Here is an 18420-nt window from a genome sequence, read left to right on the forward strand (position 1 = left end):
TATATGTGCATATAACATTTTCTGCTTAGAAATGCATGTTCTCTTACCTCTTTCAATATTTACAGAAAGTCGTGTTACACCCTGGATACGTATATGCACTATATGTGCAAGGTACAGTAAACTGGTGTACCAATAGGTTATGGTTTTTAACGCTCCATACTACAAAACACTATCTCATGGAACGCTGAGTTGCCATCCGCAGTTAACGTGTTAACATATTGAAAGAAAAAAGAGGATAATAACCTAAAATTTGGTGTGGGGTCGTCATGATAAACACGGGACCGTCGGGGAGGGTCGTCGTGGTCAGGGGCCGTCTTGACCAGGAAACGTTTTTTTTTCTTTTTCTTTTTTTTTTTTTTTTTTTTTTTTTTTTTCAATGTACACATAGTTTAGTTTTTCAAATCAACTCGAACCATCAGCTCGATTTTATTTTTAACACATTACTTTATTCTATCATTCAATGCTTCTCTTCATGTTTCATGAAAACCTTGAACACCAAAAGAAACATAACATGATCAAGACTTCGATACTGTTAGTCAATACCTGTCCCTCGAGTCATGTTTATAGCGAACACTTTTAGAATCCTTTCCGGTGACATGTTTGATCCATGTTTGGTGTGTGAGACTTCGGCGAAGACTTGGTAGGTACATAGGCCTACTGTACAGTGAATCTCCCCTTGGAGAGATACCCAATAACAGTGTTGGTCCTTTTTTTTTTTTTTTTTTTTTTTTTTTTTTTATGGCCTTTTCTGGGTAGTGCCTAAAGGGAATATTTTATTCATTTTATAGATAATGGGTATGCATATTTTAAGTTTTAAGACAATTTTCATGTTTTATTTTTATTATTTTTCTCCTTGCATAAAGTGATAAATATATGTTTTGTGACTTGTTTTAATGTTTTATATAGATTTTTTAAAACTTTATTACATATATACATTTTGTTTTTGTAGATTATGTTTTCTTTCAGCAAACAGATAAGAATAATGATGATAACTGTTGGTACACACAGTGATCCAAGGGGACACACAATGGTCTGAGTTGGTATTTGTGGTCTGAGTTGGCAATCGGTTGAGTTGGCTTGCCACCTATTCATGGATGTTCTACATGTTACTGTGTGATACACTATTTAAGAAAACAGTAGATCCTTGTAATATAGCCACAACAGATATGAGCACGGAACTCACATGTCATGGAGAGTGGTCAGTGACCTTGCCATGAACATAGAGAAATTGTGTGGCATGCATGTTAGTGTGTCTGTAATAGCACTCAGAAGTGGGTCCAAAATTTGAGATTTTCTAAGTACAGTGGTATAATTTTTGAGGTATTTCTTTAGGTAAGGTTAGGTTTAATGTCCTAGCTGGGTACTCTTGCCCAGTACTCTACAGGGTGGGACCCCTAAGTCCATATTAGTCAGAGACTGATAGAGGCCCCATGGAGCCGCACTCTGTTGATGCACTAGCTCATTCGTTGCAATTCAATTAGTAAAATACTGGATGGTGCACCATGAGCAGAAATAAATAAAATAAAATAAACAAATAAATAAAATAGTTAAATAAAAGGAAGCATGGAGTTGATGGGCGAATTAGGAGAGTATATGGTCATTCCATACTAATGTCATCCTGATGACCAAAATTGAAAAATGGTTTAAACTAGGTTTGTAATATATCAAATTATTGCTGAAAACCTGTAGTTTTCAAATTCAAAGAAGAAACTAAAATATATCAAACAATTTTTTGTATGAGACGAAGTTGAAGGATATAGTAATATGAATTTTTACAATAAGATCATAATTTTGTTTTCCAATTTTTACATTAAATGAAAGGTGGTTGATTCTGACCTCGATTTATATATAAGAAGTATAGTAAACATTGTATTACTATGCGTTTCAGGGCCCGGGTAACACTGTTTTTCGCAAATATCTCCTAAACAAACAGTTGGATTAGTATGGCATCTTGGCACAGTTTGTTTCACACCCCAACCTAATTTCTGACAACATAGGGCATTGTTAAATGTTAAAGATCTAAGCGTTTACTCTTGGTAATAAAGGCGAAGACTGGCAGAGGCATCTACACATCAGGACAAGGGAAGCATGACATAGCTGTGACGTCTCCCTCACCAACCAACCACCTCAATGCTGTATTCCTCCCTCCCTCCCTCTTCACTGCTCTTTGTATGTAGAATGTATGTAGAATATTCATGGACTTGCACTATTGGGACAAATTTCTCCACTAGGGGTGTTAATACAGGTTGAACCTCCTTAATCCGATATTCTTTCATCCAGCAACACCTGTAATCCGGCAAAATTTTTGTTTGCCGGAATTTTTGAATTGGCCAAAGTAATTTGCCGGACCGTCACTAGGACGCGGTGGCGCTGTACTATGTTTTGAAGCCTGGGCATTCTGGGTCAAATTTGGATCAGTACCACGCTGCCGCTCATCGCAAGCACCATCCTCCAGGTGCATAAACATTTTATTCTGTAATATTTGCCCCCTAAACATGGCTTCCAAGGAAGTGATAGTGTTGTGTGTGAACCAAAGAAAAAGCGAAAACATATGACAATATCAGTGCAACAGAAAGTGGACCTATTGAGGAAGCTAGATAAAGGTGTTTCAGTGCTGACCCTATGCCAACAGTACAACATTGGCCCATCAACCGTCTATGATATAAAAAAGCAGAAGAATCAACTTCTCAAGTTTTACAGTGAGTGTGAGAGCAAGAAGAACATGGAGGTTCGTAGAACACTTAAGGAGGGTAAAAGCAGTGATTTAGACAGTGCTCTCCTACAGTGGTTTAAGCTTCGGCGTGCTTGTAACATCCCTGTGTCCGGCGAGATGATAATGGCGCAGGCAAAAATTTTCCATGCTGAACTTAATTTACGTGTTTTTCTATATACTTCTGCATGTATATTTTTCATGTACAACTGTCATATATCAAAACAATGTTACAGCTACACTTGTATAATGCAGTGTAAGTATATAGAGGGTGTTTTGGGGACCACCTATAGTTCAGAATTTTCCATGGTCCAGCAAGTCTGAGGTTGCCAGATTTGGGAGGTTCAACCTGTATATTGCTGAGTCTAGAAAACATACATTCACATCTAGATAATGAACCTCAAAATCCCAATCCATAGAAGCTAGATGTCTGGAAATATTAGAATAGTTTCTCCTGTGCCAAAGTCCACACTCCTGAGCTTGCTCAGAAGGAGAGTTACACTGAAAAATACAGATGCAAAAAATACTGGACTGCTCGCAATTGGGTAAGGGAAGCAGTACTTGTACATCCCCTATTCTGTCATCATTGGTGGTAAGAATGAGATCCAGGATAAAAAAAATGTTAATTCAGTCACCCACTGAGACAGCCCCCAGTGCCATGAAACATTGGTAAAATTGTTTGTCAGTATGAGAAAGGTATATCAAGGTTTTTTCTTCATTGTATGGTAAGCAGATTGAAATCTCCCATCACTAGTTCCTCCTTATCTAAGCAAAATTCAAGGAAAAAACAATTAAACCTTTATTATCTGCAACAAAATCAGAAGAGGGTTTGTAGATAGTGGCAACATGCAAATCAAAGTCAGAGAGATGAACTGCTACAGCATTAGGAATTGGGAACTTAATTTTAACATACTTAATGGAAGATTTGATATACAAGCATACTCCATGCTTAAGGGAACTGTCCAGTTAGGTTTAGAAAAAAAAAATAGAAAATATAGAGGTACGTGGGTAATATTTTTTGGAATGATAGATGACTATTACACGATGTTAGTGTAGTAGTTACAAGTGAATTGAAGCATAAATAACTGCATGAGAAATAAAAAAACAATTTTTTGAAAAAAATATTTTTCCTATAAATTTTGTCACTGGAGGACAGATTTCAACTCTGCTGGTACATATATGTATGTGGTGTAACAAAACTTTCCATCTCATAGAATTTTGAATTTTTTTATTTTGAAGGCCATTATGAATTTTTTATTTATTTATTTATTTTTTTATAAAATTACATTGCGGCACAGAAAATAAATTTTTCCAAATTCTATGAGATGGAAATGTAGCAGCTTCATTGAGCTTCAAAATGATACCTCAAAATTGAAAATCCGTTGAGAAATGTGGGAGAAGATATGATTTGAATGATAAAAAAAGTGGAAACTGAGAAAAAGGCAAAAAACCCCAGAGATGTCATTTTCGTCCTCTATGACCCTGTACATTTATTTGGGTTGGATATTTCGTGCTCATACACCACCATATACATCATATATGTTTTATAGGCATGTTTAAAATATTCTGTAAGACTCATATGGCACCTGACCGCCCCTAAAATGACTATAGGTATTAGTCGCTCTAAGGCGAGGATGTCTCCCATCCATGCATAGATATAACGGATCTCTCCAGTATTTCCATCAGATATAACAGATCTTCAGATATAATGAAAGACCCTTGTCCCCCATATCGTCCGTTATATTGAGGGCTTACTGTAGTGCAAAATAGGATGAAGAAAAATAAGTATTATAGGGTTAAGGTTAATTGTGCCAAGTGGTAGTATTACTATCCCTAGGATAGGCTGGGTTAAAAAACCTGTGCTGTCTACAGCATCCTCAGCAGGAGTCACAGAATGATGACACTGCTCAGGCTGCTGATCAATCCTATTTTCCTCCCTTCTGGTGTGTAGAACCTGTCTCTGTTTGTATGTCAAGTCCAGATGAATGAACACTGATTTATAGTTGTCACTTCGTTTTTAAATTACGAGACTCAATCAAAATGGCTCTCCTGTCATCACTATCAGTCACCTTACCTCTTTACAGTGCTCTCCTCTGATCAATGCAAACTATCTCTTCAGTCTGACAACTCTTTGTAGGCAGATACCAAGATATGCCAGAGAACATATCCCTAACTTGATTTCTGTCAGAGGGTGTCTGGGGGGTGCTAGGAATAGTTTATTTTAGAAGAATTTAGAATGTTAAGTGTTGAATGGTGGGAGGGAGAGGAAGGGGGAATGTGGACTTATTAAGTTACTATCAAGATAGCTTGTTACCTTGGTGTTGGAGGTTATATAAGGACTTTTTTCTCCATTCATTCATGACTGCTTTAACTTTGATCTGTTAAGTGGAATTAGCTCCCAATTAGATTTTAAAAGACAATTAAATATTTTATTTTGCTTATTTATATTGATTTTTTTTTTCCAGTCTCCAATATCCAGACCCCCAGGGAAAATAATTCACAATGAGAACCGCCCTTCATGTGAGTATTAAACTGCTGCTGAGATTCTTTCATATTTGGTGTGATCCATTTGTATATGTTTTGTTATCTTTTGGTATGGACTGCCTTTAGAAAGAAGCTCTCTCTCTCTCTCTCTCTCTCTCTCTCTCTCTCTCTCTCTCTCTCTCTCTCTCTCTCATATCTTTTAACAAGTAATTGAGATGATACATAAGTTAAAGCAGAATCCATGAATATACTTAAATTCTAGTAAATTCCCAGAAAGATTTTTAATTTAATCTAGAATTTTTAAATTTTACAAAACTTTCTCTCTCTCTCTCTCTCTCTCTCTCTCTCTCTCTCTCTCTCTCTCTCTCTCTCTCCAAGAAATCTCCAATATATACTTTCCTTAGCACAAATTCATCCTTTATCATTGTGGGCTATAAATAAGACTTTGAAAATGGCAGATCTAGCAGGCAAGACCCAGATGAAGGGTACATCACTTATCCGAACGGTGGCTGGTGAGATGAACAGCACCAAGCCTGGCCTCCCAGTCCGTCATCAGCAGGCAGCGAGGGATGGATGGCTCCAGGCAGTACAGAAGACTAGTAATGCAAGTGGTCGTTACCATCCCATCCCCAACAACCCTCATGTTGTCACTATTAAGAATGAAAAAGCAGAATTACAAAACTCTTACCCTCACAACTTTAACAGGTTTGTTATGTTTGGTCTTACAATTTGGCATTCAGGATAGTTAAAATTTTTTTTTTTTTTTTTTTTTTTTTTTTTTTTTTAGTGCAATTGAGCATGAAGATGACAAAAAAATTAGTTGATCTCATTGTCTACTTGTCATCAATTAGAATGTTGTATAGGAGAGCAAAGTATTGAAAATATCTGATATGGCAACTCTAGGCAGACATTAAGTGGGAACAATCATCTTATGTTGTGGGTCAGCTCTATTTTGAGAATGAAAGGATAGTATGTAACATCAAGAGAAATGGGAAAAATATCCATGCTGCTGTAAGTGCTGAATCTTCATGGAAAATTAAGAATGTTAGGAAAGAGGCAGTTGTGAAAAAATGGAGAACGTTTTGTTTCTGAAGATTGAATATGGTTCAAAGAAACTGAAGAGAAACAAGTGCCTAGTGTATTGTCTCGAGGCCATCCAGTGTTACTTATGAATTTTTTTGACGTTTTATTACTAAAAAGTGGCTGTAAACATGTATATTGGTTTTTAATATATATAAGGAAATGGATGGGATTCAGGGATATTTCTAAATAGGACAACAAATATTCAAAGAACATCTATAGATGTCAAAAGTTTCACTTAAGATTGTGTACTAGTATGCTTCACTGAATGTTACAGAGTACAAACAAGATCTCAGCCAGTGAAGCTTACTGCCCGTGCTCCATTATCAAGAGCTGGTGGTCTGACTTCATTTTCTTCAAGCCGAGAGATGAGTGGAATGCGATCTGCAGGAATGATGCGAGCAAGATCTCCAGTACAGTTGATGCATCGTCCTAGGAAATCCCCTGATTTGGAGGAGGTTCGTCCCACAAGACTTGAAATAACCACCTCCAACAATTATAGGGTTAGTAGTGTGTATGAATATTTGCACATTTCAAAAGAGAATCATGGTCTTCCATTCTGTCAGTAGCAATCATATTGTCATTACCAAAATTCTGAGATGATTCACTTTTATTATAAGATGTTGAAAAATGTGTATTTACTCATATTTTAACTTGTTTCATTACTTCAGAATCCATTCATTATTAGGGTTGTGTGTTGGCATGACATTGTATATAAAGGTTGGCCTGCTCATACACAGTGCTTATCCTGTGTCTGAAGAATATTTTTTAGTTCAAGAAGAAAACAGTAAAATGTAATGAAATGCTGATTGGGTGTGATTGTATTGTGTATGTGTATTGTTGCAGTGCCTTGTCTTAGCTTCCTTTCTTATTAGATGTTTCATTATGTAATGATAGACAAACTGAAGGCTTTCATAAGTTACTACACTGAAAAATTAGAACTTCAAAAAATTAATCATAATGTTTTTAGGAACCCAGCCCTACATACAGTGATGAATGGGATCTGCCTGCTAGACATCCTCCTCGGCTCCCAGTGACCAGACCAGTCCCTGCAAGGCTTCCAGAGCCAGAACCTGAAAGATTGGCAGTCAGAGTTCCTGCCAAAAAGAGGTAAAATATAAAATTTATCACTTGCTATTTCTCCAGCAATCTATGACAAATTCAATATATAGTATACCAGCCCAATGGGGCCTCATCCTCTTTGAAACAAATCAAACTTGGTATACATTCTGTATGAATGTGAAGAAATATGATTTTTTTTCTAATTTCACAAGATAAAAAAATTAATGTACAAAAAATGCAACCTGACATGATCCCAATCATTGACAAAGCATGACACTGTACAGGTTCAAGTTGCGTTGTGAATTTAACTCTTGTGTGTAACGTAAAAATGCGATCTACTGTTTTGGTTAGCTTATGGATAAAATCCCTTATATAATGAAGTATCATTCATGTTCTGCCTGAGTAAATTATGCAAGTCACTTTTAGAACAACAAATATTTATGCATATTTTATGCACTACTTTTGTTCCCTACTCTATCAAGTCATTTTCTTTGAGTGCTTTATTCTCTGCAATTTTTTAAGGAATGACTATTATAGAACAATATCTAGAATAACATTTTTCCCTAATCTCTTTCCATCTCATCGTAAATATTTTTCACTGACAAGTTCTCTGTTAATCTGGTGATTTAGAGAGGAGAAATAGTAGAAATTATTTGAAACTAGATATATTTATTTTATTATTGAAGAAAAAAAAAAGAGAAATTTCTTCTTCACATCAAAACAAAGATCACTCAATTTGGTTAAAAACTAACAAAGTTCATGCCTTCTGAATGAAAAAAAAAAAAAAAAAATCCGTAGAGGACTTTAAAGTTTAAATGTCCCACGGCCACCATTTAAACATGCGCCAGCATAGTAATGTTGGTCTGAATACTTTCTTTTTCCTCTTCACCACTACCTTGTATTTACTGTCATGCTTCTGGAGGTGAGAGATAGTGATACTGTTGGTGTGAATCCAAGGATGTATGTAATGAAGATTCTCATAAGATTACAGCTTACCAGAGAGTAGATTTGCTTGTTAGCATTTTTGTACTTGTACCAAATGCTTTATTATTGAATAGAGAAGGACTTGGCTATCCAATAAATCATTTTAGGAAAGTCCAGAGACCGTAGGTAGGTATAAAGTGTATATTGCTAATGAGCAATGCACCCACCCTCTCCCTAGTGAGGTCTACAGAGCAGATGACAAACATTCTGGCGCTCAAAGCCAGGCTGCTAAAAGTTACTATTTTTATAGAAAGTTATGATTCAGTTCCACTATAAAAAAACTCAGATTCTAGTTCAGTGACTGTTTATATAAAGAAGCATCATCTGTGTAACCGGGTTGACAATGGTTGCAATATTTTTATCTATTTTGCTTATAGAAAACCAGTTTAGAAAAAAGATATCACCACAAAACTTTTAGAGTGTTGCCAACACCATATTCATATTTTAGAGAGAAAAAAATTTTCCTAAATTCTTGGAAAAAAATACATGACGCAACCTTAAATACAGTAGTACCTTGAGATACGAGCTGCCTGAGATATAAGTTTTTAGACATGAGCTATGATTTGGTCATTTTTTAATTTTGAGATACAAGCAAAATCTTTAGATACAAGTCATACTTGGGGATGTTACTGCTATAGTCAGCAGCTTGGTCCAGCCTTAGCTGAGCTAATATCTATGTGTTTCCTGTGGATCTCATGCACTGTGATTGTTCTTTCATCATTTTTACACTATTTACTGATCTTTTTTATTGTCTAAAGGAAGTGCAATTTTAATTTATGTTTAATGTTTACTTGTGAATGGTGCCTGCATCCCTCCCTCCCTCCCTCCCTCCTCCTCCTCCTCCTCCTCCACCATTTACCACCATTAGCCGAAAATGTGTGTCTTCAAGGTAAGAACACTTGAATAAACTTTTGCTGTTATTTTATATATGTTCATGCATTGATAAAGTATTCATGTTTACATAATTGAAAAAGGAAAACAAATTTCTTCTATATCTGCTCGCCTACCTCCTCCACCCCTCCATTTATCATGGAGGAGGGGGAACAATGTAAACAAACCTTCTCTATGACTATAGTGTTGTGGCCTCTGTTCCCCCACCCTCTCTCTCTCTCTCTCTCTCTCTCTCTCTCTCTCTCTCTCTCTCTCTCTCTCTCTCTCTCTCTCTCTCTTATCTATTTATTTATCTTTTGTTATGTTTTATTATGTTTCTGTGCCATAACTCTTATTTATAAATACATTTTTCTGAAAACATGTAAAAAAAAAATAGGGTTTTTTTTGGGGGGGAGGCTGGAATGGATTAATGGCTTTTTTTTTTTTTTTTTTTTTTTTTTTTTTTTTTTGAGGTACAAACTCCATCAAGGAATGAATTAAACTCATATCTCAAGGTACCACAGTACTTTAAATATTTTTTCTCTTGTATAAGCCATACAGATGAGTCTTATATACCTATGCATATACCATCAAATATGGTGTGTATTTTAGTATCAAGCTGTGTTTCAAATATTTTATACAACCTCATCTATATAGGGCTCTCTCTCTCTCTCTCTCTCTCTCTCTCTCTCTCTCTCTCTCTCTCTCTCTCTCTCTCTCCCATGGGATTGGATTCATCATTATCCCTTTAATTTTATTTTTGTTTGGGGAGAGGGCGGGAAAATTTGTTTGCTACATGTATCTTATTTAGTTTAAGTCCAAAAGTCTGGAACAGACTAAGGACATATACTAAGTTAGCACTGTTAATTTTCTTTTGATTGCAAAGTGAGACACAAGAGACAAGGCCTAGGAGCTGTGAAGTCCTCCATTAAAGAAAACTTGTGAAATTTTCCAGTGTGTGAGAGTTAAGATTGTGCAAATGGAAACTGTGTCTTGGCATTCCATTAGATACATTAAATCAATATTTCCAGACCAATTTATGATGAGAAGCATATAGAGCCAATGCGCCACCCCAAGAAAGTGGCATCCATATCTTCAGGTCTCATGGCTCGCCTTGACCAACCTCAACGGCCCAGTCAGGTGCAGGGAACAAAGGTAAGAGATGATGACCTTATATATTGTACAGTGTAACTGTAATGACAAAGCTCATGATCACAACCATTGTTGTTTGGACAAGTAAAGCTGAAATTTGACAAAGGATAGAACAATCTCTCTACAGATGGAATTAGTACTAAACAGAAAGGTGGGTTTAGTTAGTTTGGGATGGCTGGCATCTTTGTTTGTAGGATGTTGAAGACTACATTGGTTAGAACTTGTACTTGGAAGATCATATAATGAAGATATCAGCTTATGGGTAGAAACCATGGTAGAAGTCAGCCTGAGGTCTATTCTGTATTTGCACTTTGATGGCATTTGACGATATGAAATCAAAGTGTGCCAGGCTGCTTTTCAGTCAGTCCAAGAGGAAGTTAATTGTTTTATTTGGGAAGAGAAAGGCATCATGTGAAGGCTTTTCACCTCTTGAGAGACCACCATCCCTGCATTAGTTTATTTGCTGGATTTGCTTTGAGGTTGTGCATGATTGCACGAACACGTCAGTTCTCCGACAGTGGCTGTTACAGTAGGACAATCCCCCAAAGCAGGTTTATGGATATTGGTTTATGGATATTGTGAAACAATGCTCAACTTCTTAATAATTGGCCTTCTAAATCATGCTTTTGTAGTTGATTGTACAAATGGTATTTCAGAACATAAAAAGAACAGCTTTATTTTTTTTGTACTACTAATAATCAAGTATGTATTTTTCTGAATAGAGAATTTTGTTTGTTTGGATGCATTTATTTAGTGAAATAAGTGCAGGCAACCCCTGTTTAACGAACGCTCACACAACGTAATTTCGCTACAATGAACGTTTCCTTTTACTACCATCTGCTCGTATAACGAACACCAAACTCGCTTTAACAAAATTTTATCCAGGTAATTTTTTCCAAGTTTGAAAGCCCCGCCATATCACACAAGCCAACAGGCTTTTGAATACACCAGCACCTCTCGTGGACATCATGTGCACCACTCACTCCCCTACCCTTCCCCGCTCTTAGTTCAAAACAAAATCAGGGTCCAGCACCAGCTCATCATCTCACGCTCAACATGCCACCAAAACGCACTGCAACCAGCCCTGCGATGTCGCCTAGCGTTGCTAAGAAGAAAAGGAAGTCTCTTACTCTTGAAGTGAAGCTGGATATTATTCACAGACACGAGAAAGGCGAGAAAACTAATAGCTTTACTTGCCACCATGACTTGACTCTATCCACTGTCTCTACTACTTTCAAGTCAACAGACTCTATTAAGAAGGCTGATGACACTGTATCTTTCTTGCAAGCTAAAAGAACCATCTGAATCCGTGACTCTGCAATGGATGAAATGGAAAGCCTTGTGGAAATGTAGTAGTTTTGTATGCGGTACAATGGTGCGCCTTTTGTTTACATTCCACTGGTTGCCAGCTAGCATATTTGCCGCTCCACTCTCCCTCCCTTCATAAATTTAAGATCAACATTATAAAGTTACTTACATACATACATTTGTGTACATTATTATAACTTAGTCTTAAATTAAACTGCTTAAATGTTTAACTTCATAATTTTTACTTTCATTAAACCTTTTACTGTACTATGATGCACTCTCACTTTGTTTACTCTCAATGGAAGTTCAAGTCAGGTGTCAGACTTGTTATAATTGGTTCGCTTAACAAAAATTCGCTTAACGAACGTTTTTTTTAGGAACATAACCTGTTCGTTAAGCGGAGGTTGCCTGTAGTATATTAACTTCTCTGATAGCATTATGTAACAGTATTTCATTTCTATCTGAATTGCAAAAAGACCAGCTGCTCTAATACCAAAACAAATGTAGCTTTAGGTCTCAATGGTACAGTGGAACCATGTGGACTTTGGGGTCTGAGGGGTCTCCAAGCACACGTGTTCAAATCCTGTCCACGATCTGAGTGTAGGTTGGGCTTCCTCACTCCGGGCAATGGTTTCCTAGCGGGTGGGGTTTGAGATAGGAGGTATCCCAAACAGTATCCCTTTAGCCCATAAATTCCCGTGAAAAGTCCACATGGTATAAAAAAAAAAGGATTGGATTTAGTATTGATGTATTTTCTTATTCAAGATTTCTTTTATTAATGTATTAAGAAAAAGCTTAATATTATAACTTCTCTTTAAATACTTTTAGGTACTAGTGACCAATCTGCACCACTGTGTTAGTGTTGAAGACATGGAGGAGCTATTTGGCACAATTGGCAATATTCTCTCTGCTCGTATGGTGAGGGAAGGTGTGGCAGAAGCAGTTTTCATGAACGAAGAGGATGCTTACAAGTAATATTTCTTTGTTTCTTTAAGTGCACATATCTTCTTTTCTTGCTCAAATTAACATGATTATGAAGTTTTGTTGAATATCTAATACAGGCTAATTTCTTGGAAATCTTAGTTTGAAGGGGAAACCAGTAATAAAGGCAGCAATGAACACCATCTTTAATACAATCGAACATTTTGACATCTTATGTCATCTTCAGTAGTCTAAAACAGAACATAAAACGGATATGAATACAAAAGCTTAAAGGTTAAAATAATGACTAAATGCAAAGTTTAAGAAATAAAAGTTATACAGTATATAGTGGGTAGGCTGATAGTTTATTGTTTAGGGTTGACTATAGTTGTGAAAATTATTTCACAACTAAAGCCAATCTTCAACAATACAAAGATGGTGCTCATTGCTGCCTTTATTATTGGTGTCCTCTTTGAATTTTGTTTATTCATTCACTCCCTTTACAGATCAGTGGAAGTGTTTAATAACCGTCAGTTGGATGGACAACCCATGTGTGTGTCAGTGGTCAATAAGAAGGTTCCAGTGCTTGCTGCTGCTGCTCCTCCACAGCCTTCAAGGACAGAAACAAAGTCAGTTCTGAAAGCTGCAAGGTGAGTGTGCTGTTTCCCTTGTGTTGCTTGTGTTATGCAAGGTACACACTCTCTCTCTCTCTCTCTCTCTCTCTCTCTCTCTCTCTCTCTCTCTCTCTCTCTCTCTCTCTCTCTCTCTCTCTCTCTCTCTCTCTCAGTTGAGTGGCATTAGGATATACTTATGTGCTTCTTAGTGATTGGGGGTGTGTGCAGTGCCCTGCTGGGAGGCTGCCACCCCATTATGTAAAAGAAAATATATACCCTGGGTCTATATATGTATGGTTTATATGTAATTTTCAATCAAAATAATCTCTGGTTCATTAGATTTATTATATTCATCATGGTTTTGTCCTTTGGGTATCTAGACTGTTATATTACAAGTATTTTTTTCATCTTAGTATTGGACTATGTCATTCCTGTTTTATGGATTTGTTTCTAATCAATTAATTAGTTAACTGAATAATCTTTGGAATTCATTACTTAAAAAATATTCAAATTAGTAGATAAGAAATTACTAGTCAGGTACTAATTGTATTCAGCCATCCATTGGCCTTGTGAGCAGAGCGAAGTGGAGCAAGAGGGGGGACAAGAGCCAACACATGACTTTGTTAATAGCTAGATAACTCTTGCAAATTCCAATGAGCCAAATAGCTGTACTTTCTTAGATTTTTGACAATTTTGAGTCCGTAAGCTAAAATAACGTTTTTTCAACTTTAATGGTAATGATAATATAGAAGTATCATTCCTGCATTGTTTTACAAGTTAAGAATGCATCAGAATCAGAATATGTGCACTCTTTTGTTATGAAGACACAGCCTAGCTGCCTATTTTTTTTCCTTTTGTGTTATATTTACATAAGGTGTTTTACATAATGTACCTCCCTTAGGTAACTTCTAGTGAAACGAATGATCACCCTAAGTTTTTCATATCAGATCTGTTTCATACACTACTGCTGCATTATGTCTCTGCTTTTTTTTTCTGTATCATTTCCACAATTATTGTTGTTTTGAACTTGCTTACAGCACTTTTTTTTTTTTTATTTATTATTATTATTATTATTATTATTATTTTTTTTTTTTTTTTTTTTTTTTTTTTTGTGTGTGTGTGTGTGTGTGTGTTTCACTGTTTGATCTGCTGCAGTCTCTGACGAGACAGCCAGACGTTACCCTACGGAACGAGCTCAGAGCTCATTTCCGATCTTCGGATAGGCCTGAGACCAGGCACACATCACACACCGGGACAAGGTCACAACTCCTCGATTTACATCCCGTACCTACTCACTGCTAGGTGAACAGGGGCTACACGTGAAAGGAGTCACACCCAAATATCTCCACCCGGCCGGGGAATCAAACCCCAATCCTCTGGCTTGTGAAGCCAGCGCTCTAACCACTGAGCTACTGTGTGTGTGTGCGTGTGTATTTACCTAATTGTAACTTACGGGAAAGGAGCTACGCTCATACTGTCCCGTCTCCATATCTATTAATGTCTAACTTTTTCTTAAAATCATGAACATTCCTTGCGTTGACCACTTCCACGTCCAAACTATTCCATGCTTCCACACTTCTAAAATCATGAACATTCCTTGCGTTGACCACTTCCACGTCCAAACTATTCCATGCTTCCACACTTCTATGAGGGAAGCTATATTTTTTCACATCTCTCCTATAAGTGGCCATCTTTAGTTTTTTTCCATGCCCTCTCGACACTCTTTCATTCCACATACACAGATCTTCCCTGTCCATTTTTTCCATGCCATTCATCACTCTGTATATTGCTATCAGGTCTCCCTCTCTTCTGTTTTCCAGGGTCGGAAGTTGCATTCTGTTCAGTCTGTCTTCATAAGTCAAATCTCTCAAGTCAGGCACCATTTTTGTTGCAGCCCTCTGTACTTTCTCTAGTTTTCTTATGTGTTTCTTCAAGTTCGAGCCCACTGTATTGTTGCATATTCAAGCCTCGGTCTTATCATTGCAGTAATTATTTTCTTCATCATTTCTTCATCTAAATATCTGAACGCCACTCTTATGTTCCTCAATAAGTTCAATACTTCTCCAATTATTTTGTTTATATGTCTCTCTGGCGATAGGTCATTGGTAATTGTCACCCCAAGGTCTTTTTCTTCATGACTGGTTTTATGTCTTCATTTCCTATCTTGTACATACCCCTGATTCTTCTTTCACTCTTGCCAAACTCTAATTTCTTGCATTTTGTCGTGTTGAACTCCATTTGCCATGTACAGCTCCATTTCCATATTCTGTCCAAGTCTTCCTGGAGTAGTTCGCAATCTTTGTCACATCTCACTTTTCTTAACAATTTTGCATCGTCTGCAAATAGGCTCACATAACTGGACACCCCATCCACCATGTCATTTATGTAGACCGCAAACATTACTGGTGCCAACACTGATCCCTGTGGAACTCCACTCTCCACCAAGCCCCATTCTGATGGTCTGTCCTTAATTATTGTTCTCATTTCTCTTCCTACCAAAAGTCTTCCATCCATTTTAGTAAACTGCCATGCACTCCTACCATTTCAAGTTTCCAGATCAGTCTCCGTGTGGTACCTTATCAAAGGCCTTTTTAAATCCAGATATATTCCATCAGCCCAACCATCTCTTTCCTGTATTACATCTATCACCCTCGAATAGTAACATATCAGGTTTGTCGTGCATGAACGCCTCTTCTAAAACCAAATTGACACTCACAAAGTATGTCATTTTTCTCCAAGAAGTCTGTCCATCTATTCTTCACCACCCTCTCACACATCTTAGCTACCACACTTGTAAGTGACACTGGTCTATAGTTCAATGGGTCTCTCTTGTTACCTGATTTATAAATTGGGACAATGTTAGCTCTTTTCCAGTCTTGGGGCACTACACCTTCCCTTAATGAGGCATCAATTACTTCACAAACTTTTTCTGCCAGTTGTTCCCTGCATTCTCTTAAAATCCATCCTGATACCCCATCAGGTCCCACAGCTTTTCTCACTTCTAGACTCCCCATCATATTCTTGATCTCCTCCACAGTTACTTGAAACTCCTTCATAATCCCTTTCTGTTCCATTACCAGTGGTTTGTCAAAAGCAGTCTCCTTTGTGAATACCTTCCGAAAGCATCCATTCATAGCCTCTGCCATTTCCCTGGGATCCTCACTGCAGACTCCATTTACTTCTAAACTTTCAATACTTTCTCTATTTTTGATGTTGTTGTTCACATGTCTGTAAAAAGCCTTGGTTGGTCTTTACATTTATCAATTATATCCTTTATCTTATATTTTTTCTTTTCTTTCTCTCTCTTCTAATCAACACATATTCATTTCTTGCTCTTTTGTAACTTTCCCACTGCTTAATCCATCTTTTCCTTCTCCACCTCTTCCATGCATCCTCTTTTCTTGTTCTAGCCTTTTCACATCTATCGTTAAACCAGTCCTGCTTTCCAACTTCTCTATGTTGTCTTATTGGTACAAATTTTTCTCACCTTCTTTGTATATTTTTATAAATTCCTTCCACTTTTCATTTGCTCCCTTAGCACTCTTGAAATTCATCCAATTTGTCTCTTGAAAAATTTCTTTAGGTTTCCAAAATCTGTCTTGGCATAATTCCATCTTCCCACTTTATATTCTTCATTTCTTCTAGATTTCTCTTCATCTATCACCTTGAACTCCAAAACTGCATGATCACTCTTTGCTAAAGGGCACTCCACCCTCATCTCCTCAATGACCATTGGCTCTGTACTAAAGACCAAGTCCAGTCTTGACGATGCTCCCTCTCCTCCAAACCTAGTATCTTCTTTGACCCACTGAGTTAACACATTTTCCATTGCCAGTGTCAATAGTGTATTTCCCCATGTTGTCTCTGATCCTTCCATTGACCAGTCCTCCCAACACACCTCTTTACAATTAAAATCTCCCATCATTATAGTTCGTTCACAGCCACCCAACATTTCTTCCAGACATGTTCCTGTATCTCTTATCATTTCTTCATATTCCTGTACTGACCATGCATTTGTCTTAGGTGGTACATACACCACTATGTAGTGCCTCTTTTTTCCTTCATTAGTTTCTGCTCTGATCTTTAGCACTTCTGCCTTTCCCATACCTTCTTTCACTTGATCCACCTTTATATCTTTTTAACCAGCAACATCACTCCTCCTCCCATCTTACCTACTCTATTTCTTTTCCAAACATTATATTTCCTTCTCCAACCATCATCAGGTCTTCTCCTCTCCCAGTTTTGTTTCAGTAAGACCCACAATATCTGGGTTCTTATCCCTCAAGTAATCGTTGAGTTCTAAAATCCCCGATATCACTCCATTTACGTAAGAATACATTACATTCCGCTCACACTTAAGTTTCTTTAGTCCTTTCTTACTGTACTTTTCTGGGTTATGAACCACTTTCTCAGTCTCATATCCAAGATTCTCCAGAAAAACTCTTTCTTCTCTTCTGTCCTCTCCATTTTTTTTCAAAGCCTCCCTTCGCAACTCATTTAACATTTCTTTCCTTTTCACTGAGATCTCTTCTCAACCAAATCTTCTTTGTTGTTTCTTGCTGGGCTAACCTCCACGACTTCTCCACCAATTCATCCACATCCTTCTGTGACTTAAATTTGATTCTTATTGGCCTCATACCTTCTCCTGTGAACTTTCCAATTCTATGGAAGTCCTCTATTTCTTGTACTAAATCTTTACCCTCCTCCTGCACCACATGTGTGTGTGTGTGTGTGTGTGTGTGTGTGTGTGTGTGTGTGTGTGTGTGTGTGTGTGGCTTTGCTGCACAAGACTTTTCTTAACTTCTTTGCTCCAGGCAATGAAAAATGGCTCCTTGCACTGTATCTGGGCTGGGTTGGTGTGGGAAGATACCTTACTCAGAGGCAGCACTTTATCTCTCTCTCTCTCTCTCTCTCTCTCTCTCTCTCTCTCTCTCTCTCAAAAAATAATGATGATAATAAGTAGTTTTTCATAATAGGTATGTACAGGCAACCTCCGCTTAACTAACGTTCACACAACAAAACTTCGCTACAAAAAACGTTTCCCATTACTACCATCTGCTCGTATAATGAACACCAAACTCGCTTTAACGAAAGTTTATCTCGGTAATTTTTTCCAAGTTTGAAAGCCCTACCAATCATGCAAGCTGACAGGCTTTTGAATACACCAGTGCCTCTCGTGGACAAAACGTGCACCTTTATCAAAACAATAGCAGCGTCCAGCAGCAGCTCATCTTC

General features: G+C 37.3%; 1 protein-coding gene across 2 annotated transcripts in view; it reads left to right on the top strand.

Moving 5' to 3' along the window:
* Window positions 1-18420, top strand: part of LOC123518546 (polymerase delta-interacting protein 3-like) — a 28856-nt gene that overhangs the window by 4718 nt on the left and 5718 nt on the right. For both annotated transcript variants that reach the window (XM_045279375.1, XM_045279376.1), the window contains exons 4-10: window positions 5176-5230; window positions 5653-5899; window positions 6552-6777; window positions 7245-7384; window positions 10222-10345; window positions 12479-12621; window positions 13078-13221. In XM_045279375.1, the coding sequence (XP_045135310.1) occupies window positions 5176-5230; window positions 5653-5899; window positions 6552-6777; window positions 7245-7384; window positions 10222-10345; window positions 12479-12621; window positions 13078-13221 (1079 nt within the window). The remainder of the gene's footprint in view (window positions 1-5175; window positions 5231-5652; window positions 5900-6551; window positions 6778-7244; window positions 7385-10221; window positions 10346-12478; window positions 12622-13077; window positions 13222-18420) is intronic.

This window comes from Portunus trituberculatus, chromosome 44 (assembly GCF_017591435.1).
Source record: "Portunus trituberculatus isolate SZX2019 chromosome 44, ASM1759143v1, whole genome shotgun sequence".
NCBI lineage: Eukaryota > Metazoa > Arthropoda > Malacostraca > Decapoda > Portunidae > Portunus > Portunus trituberculatus.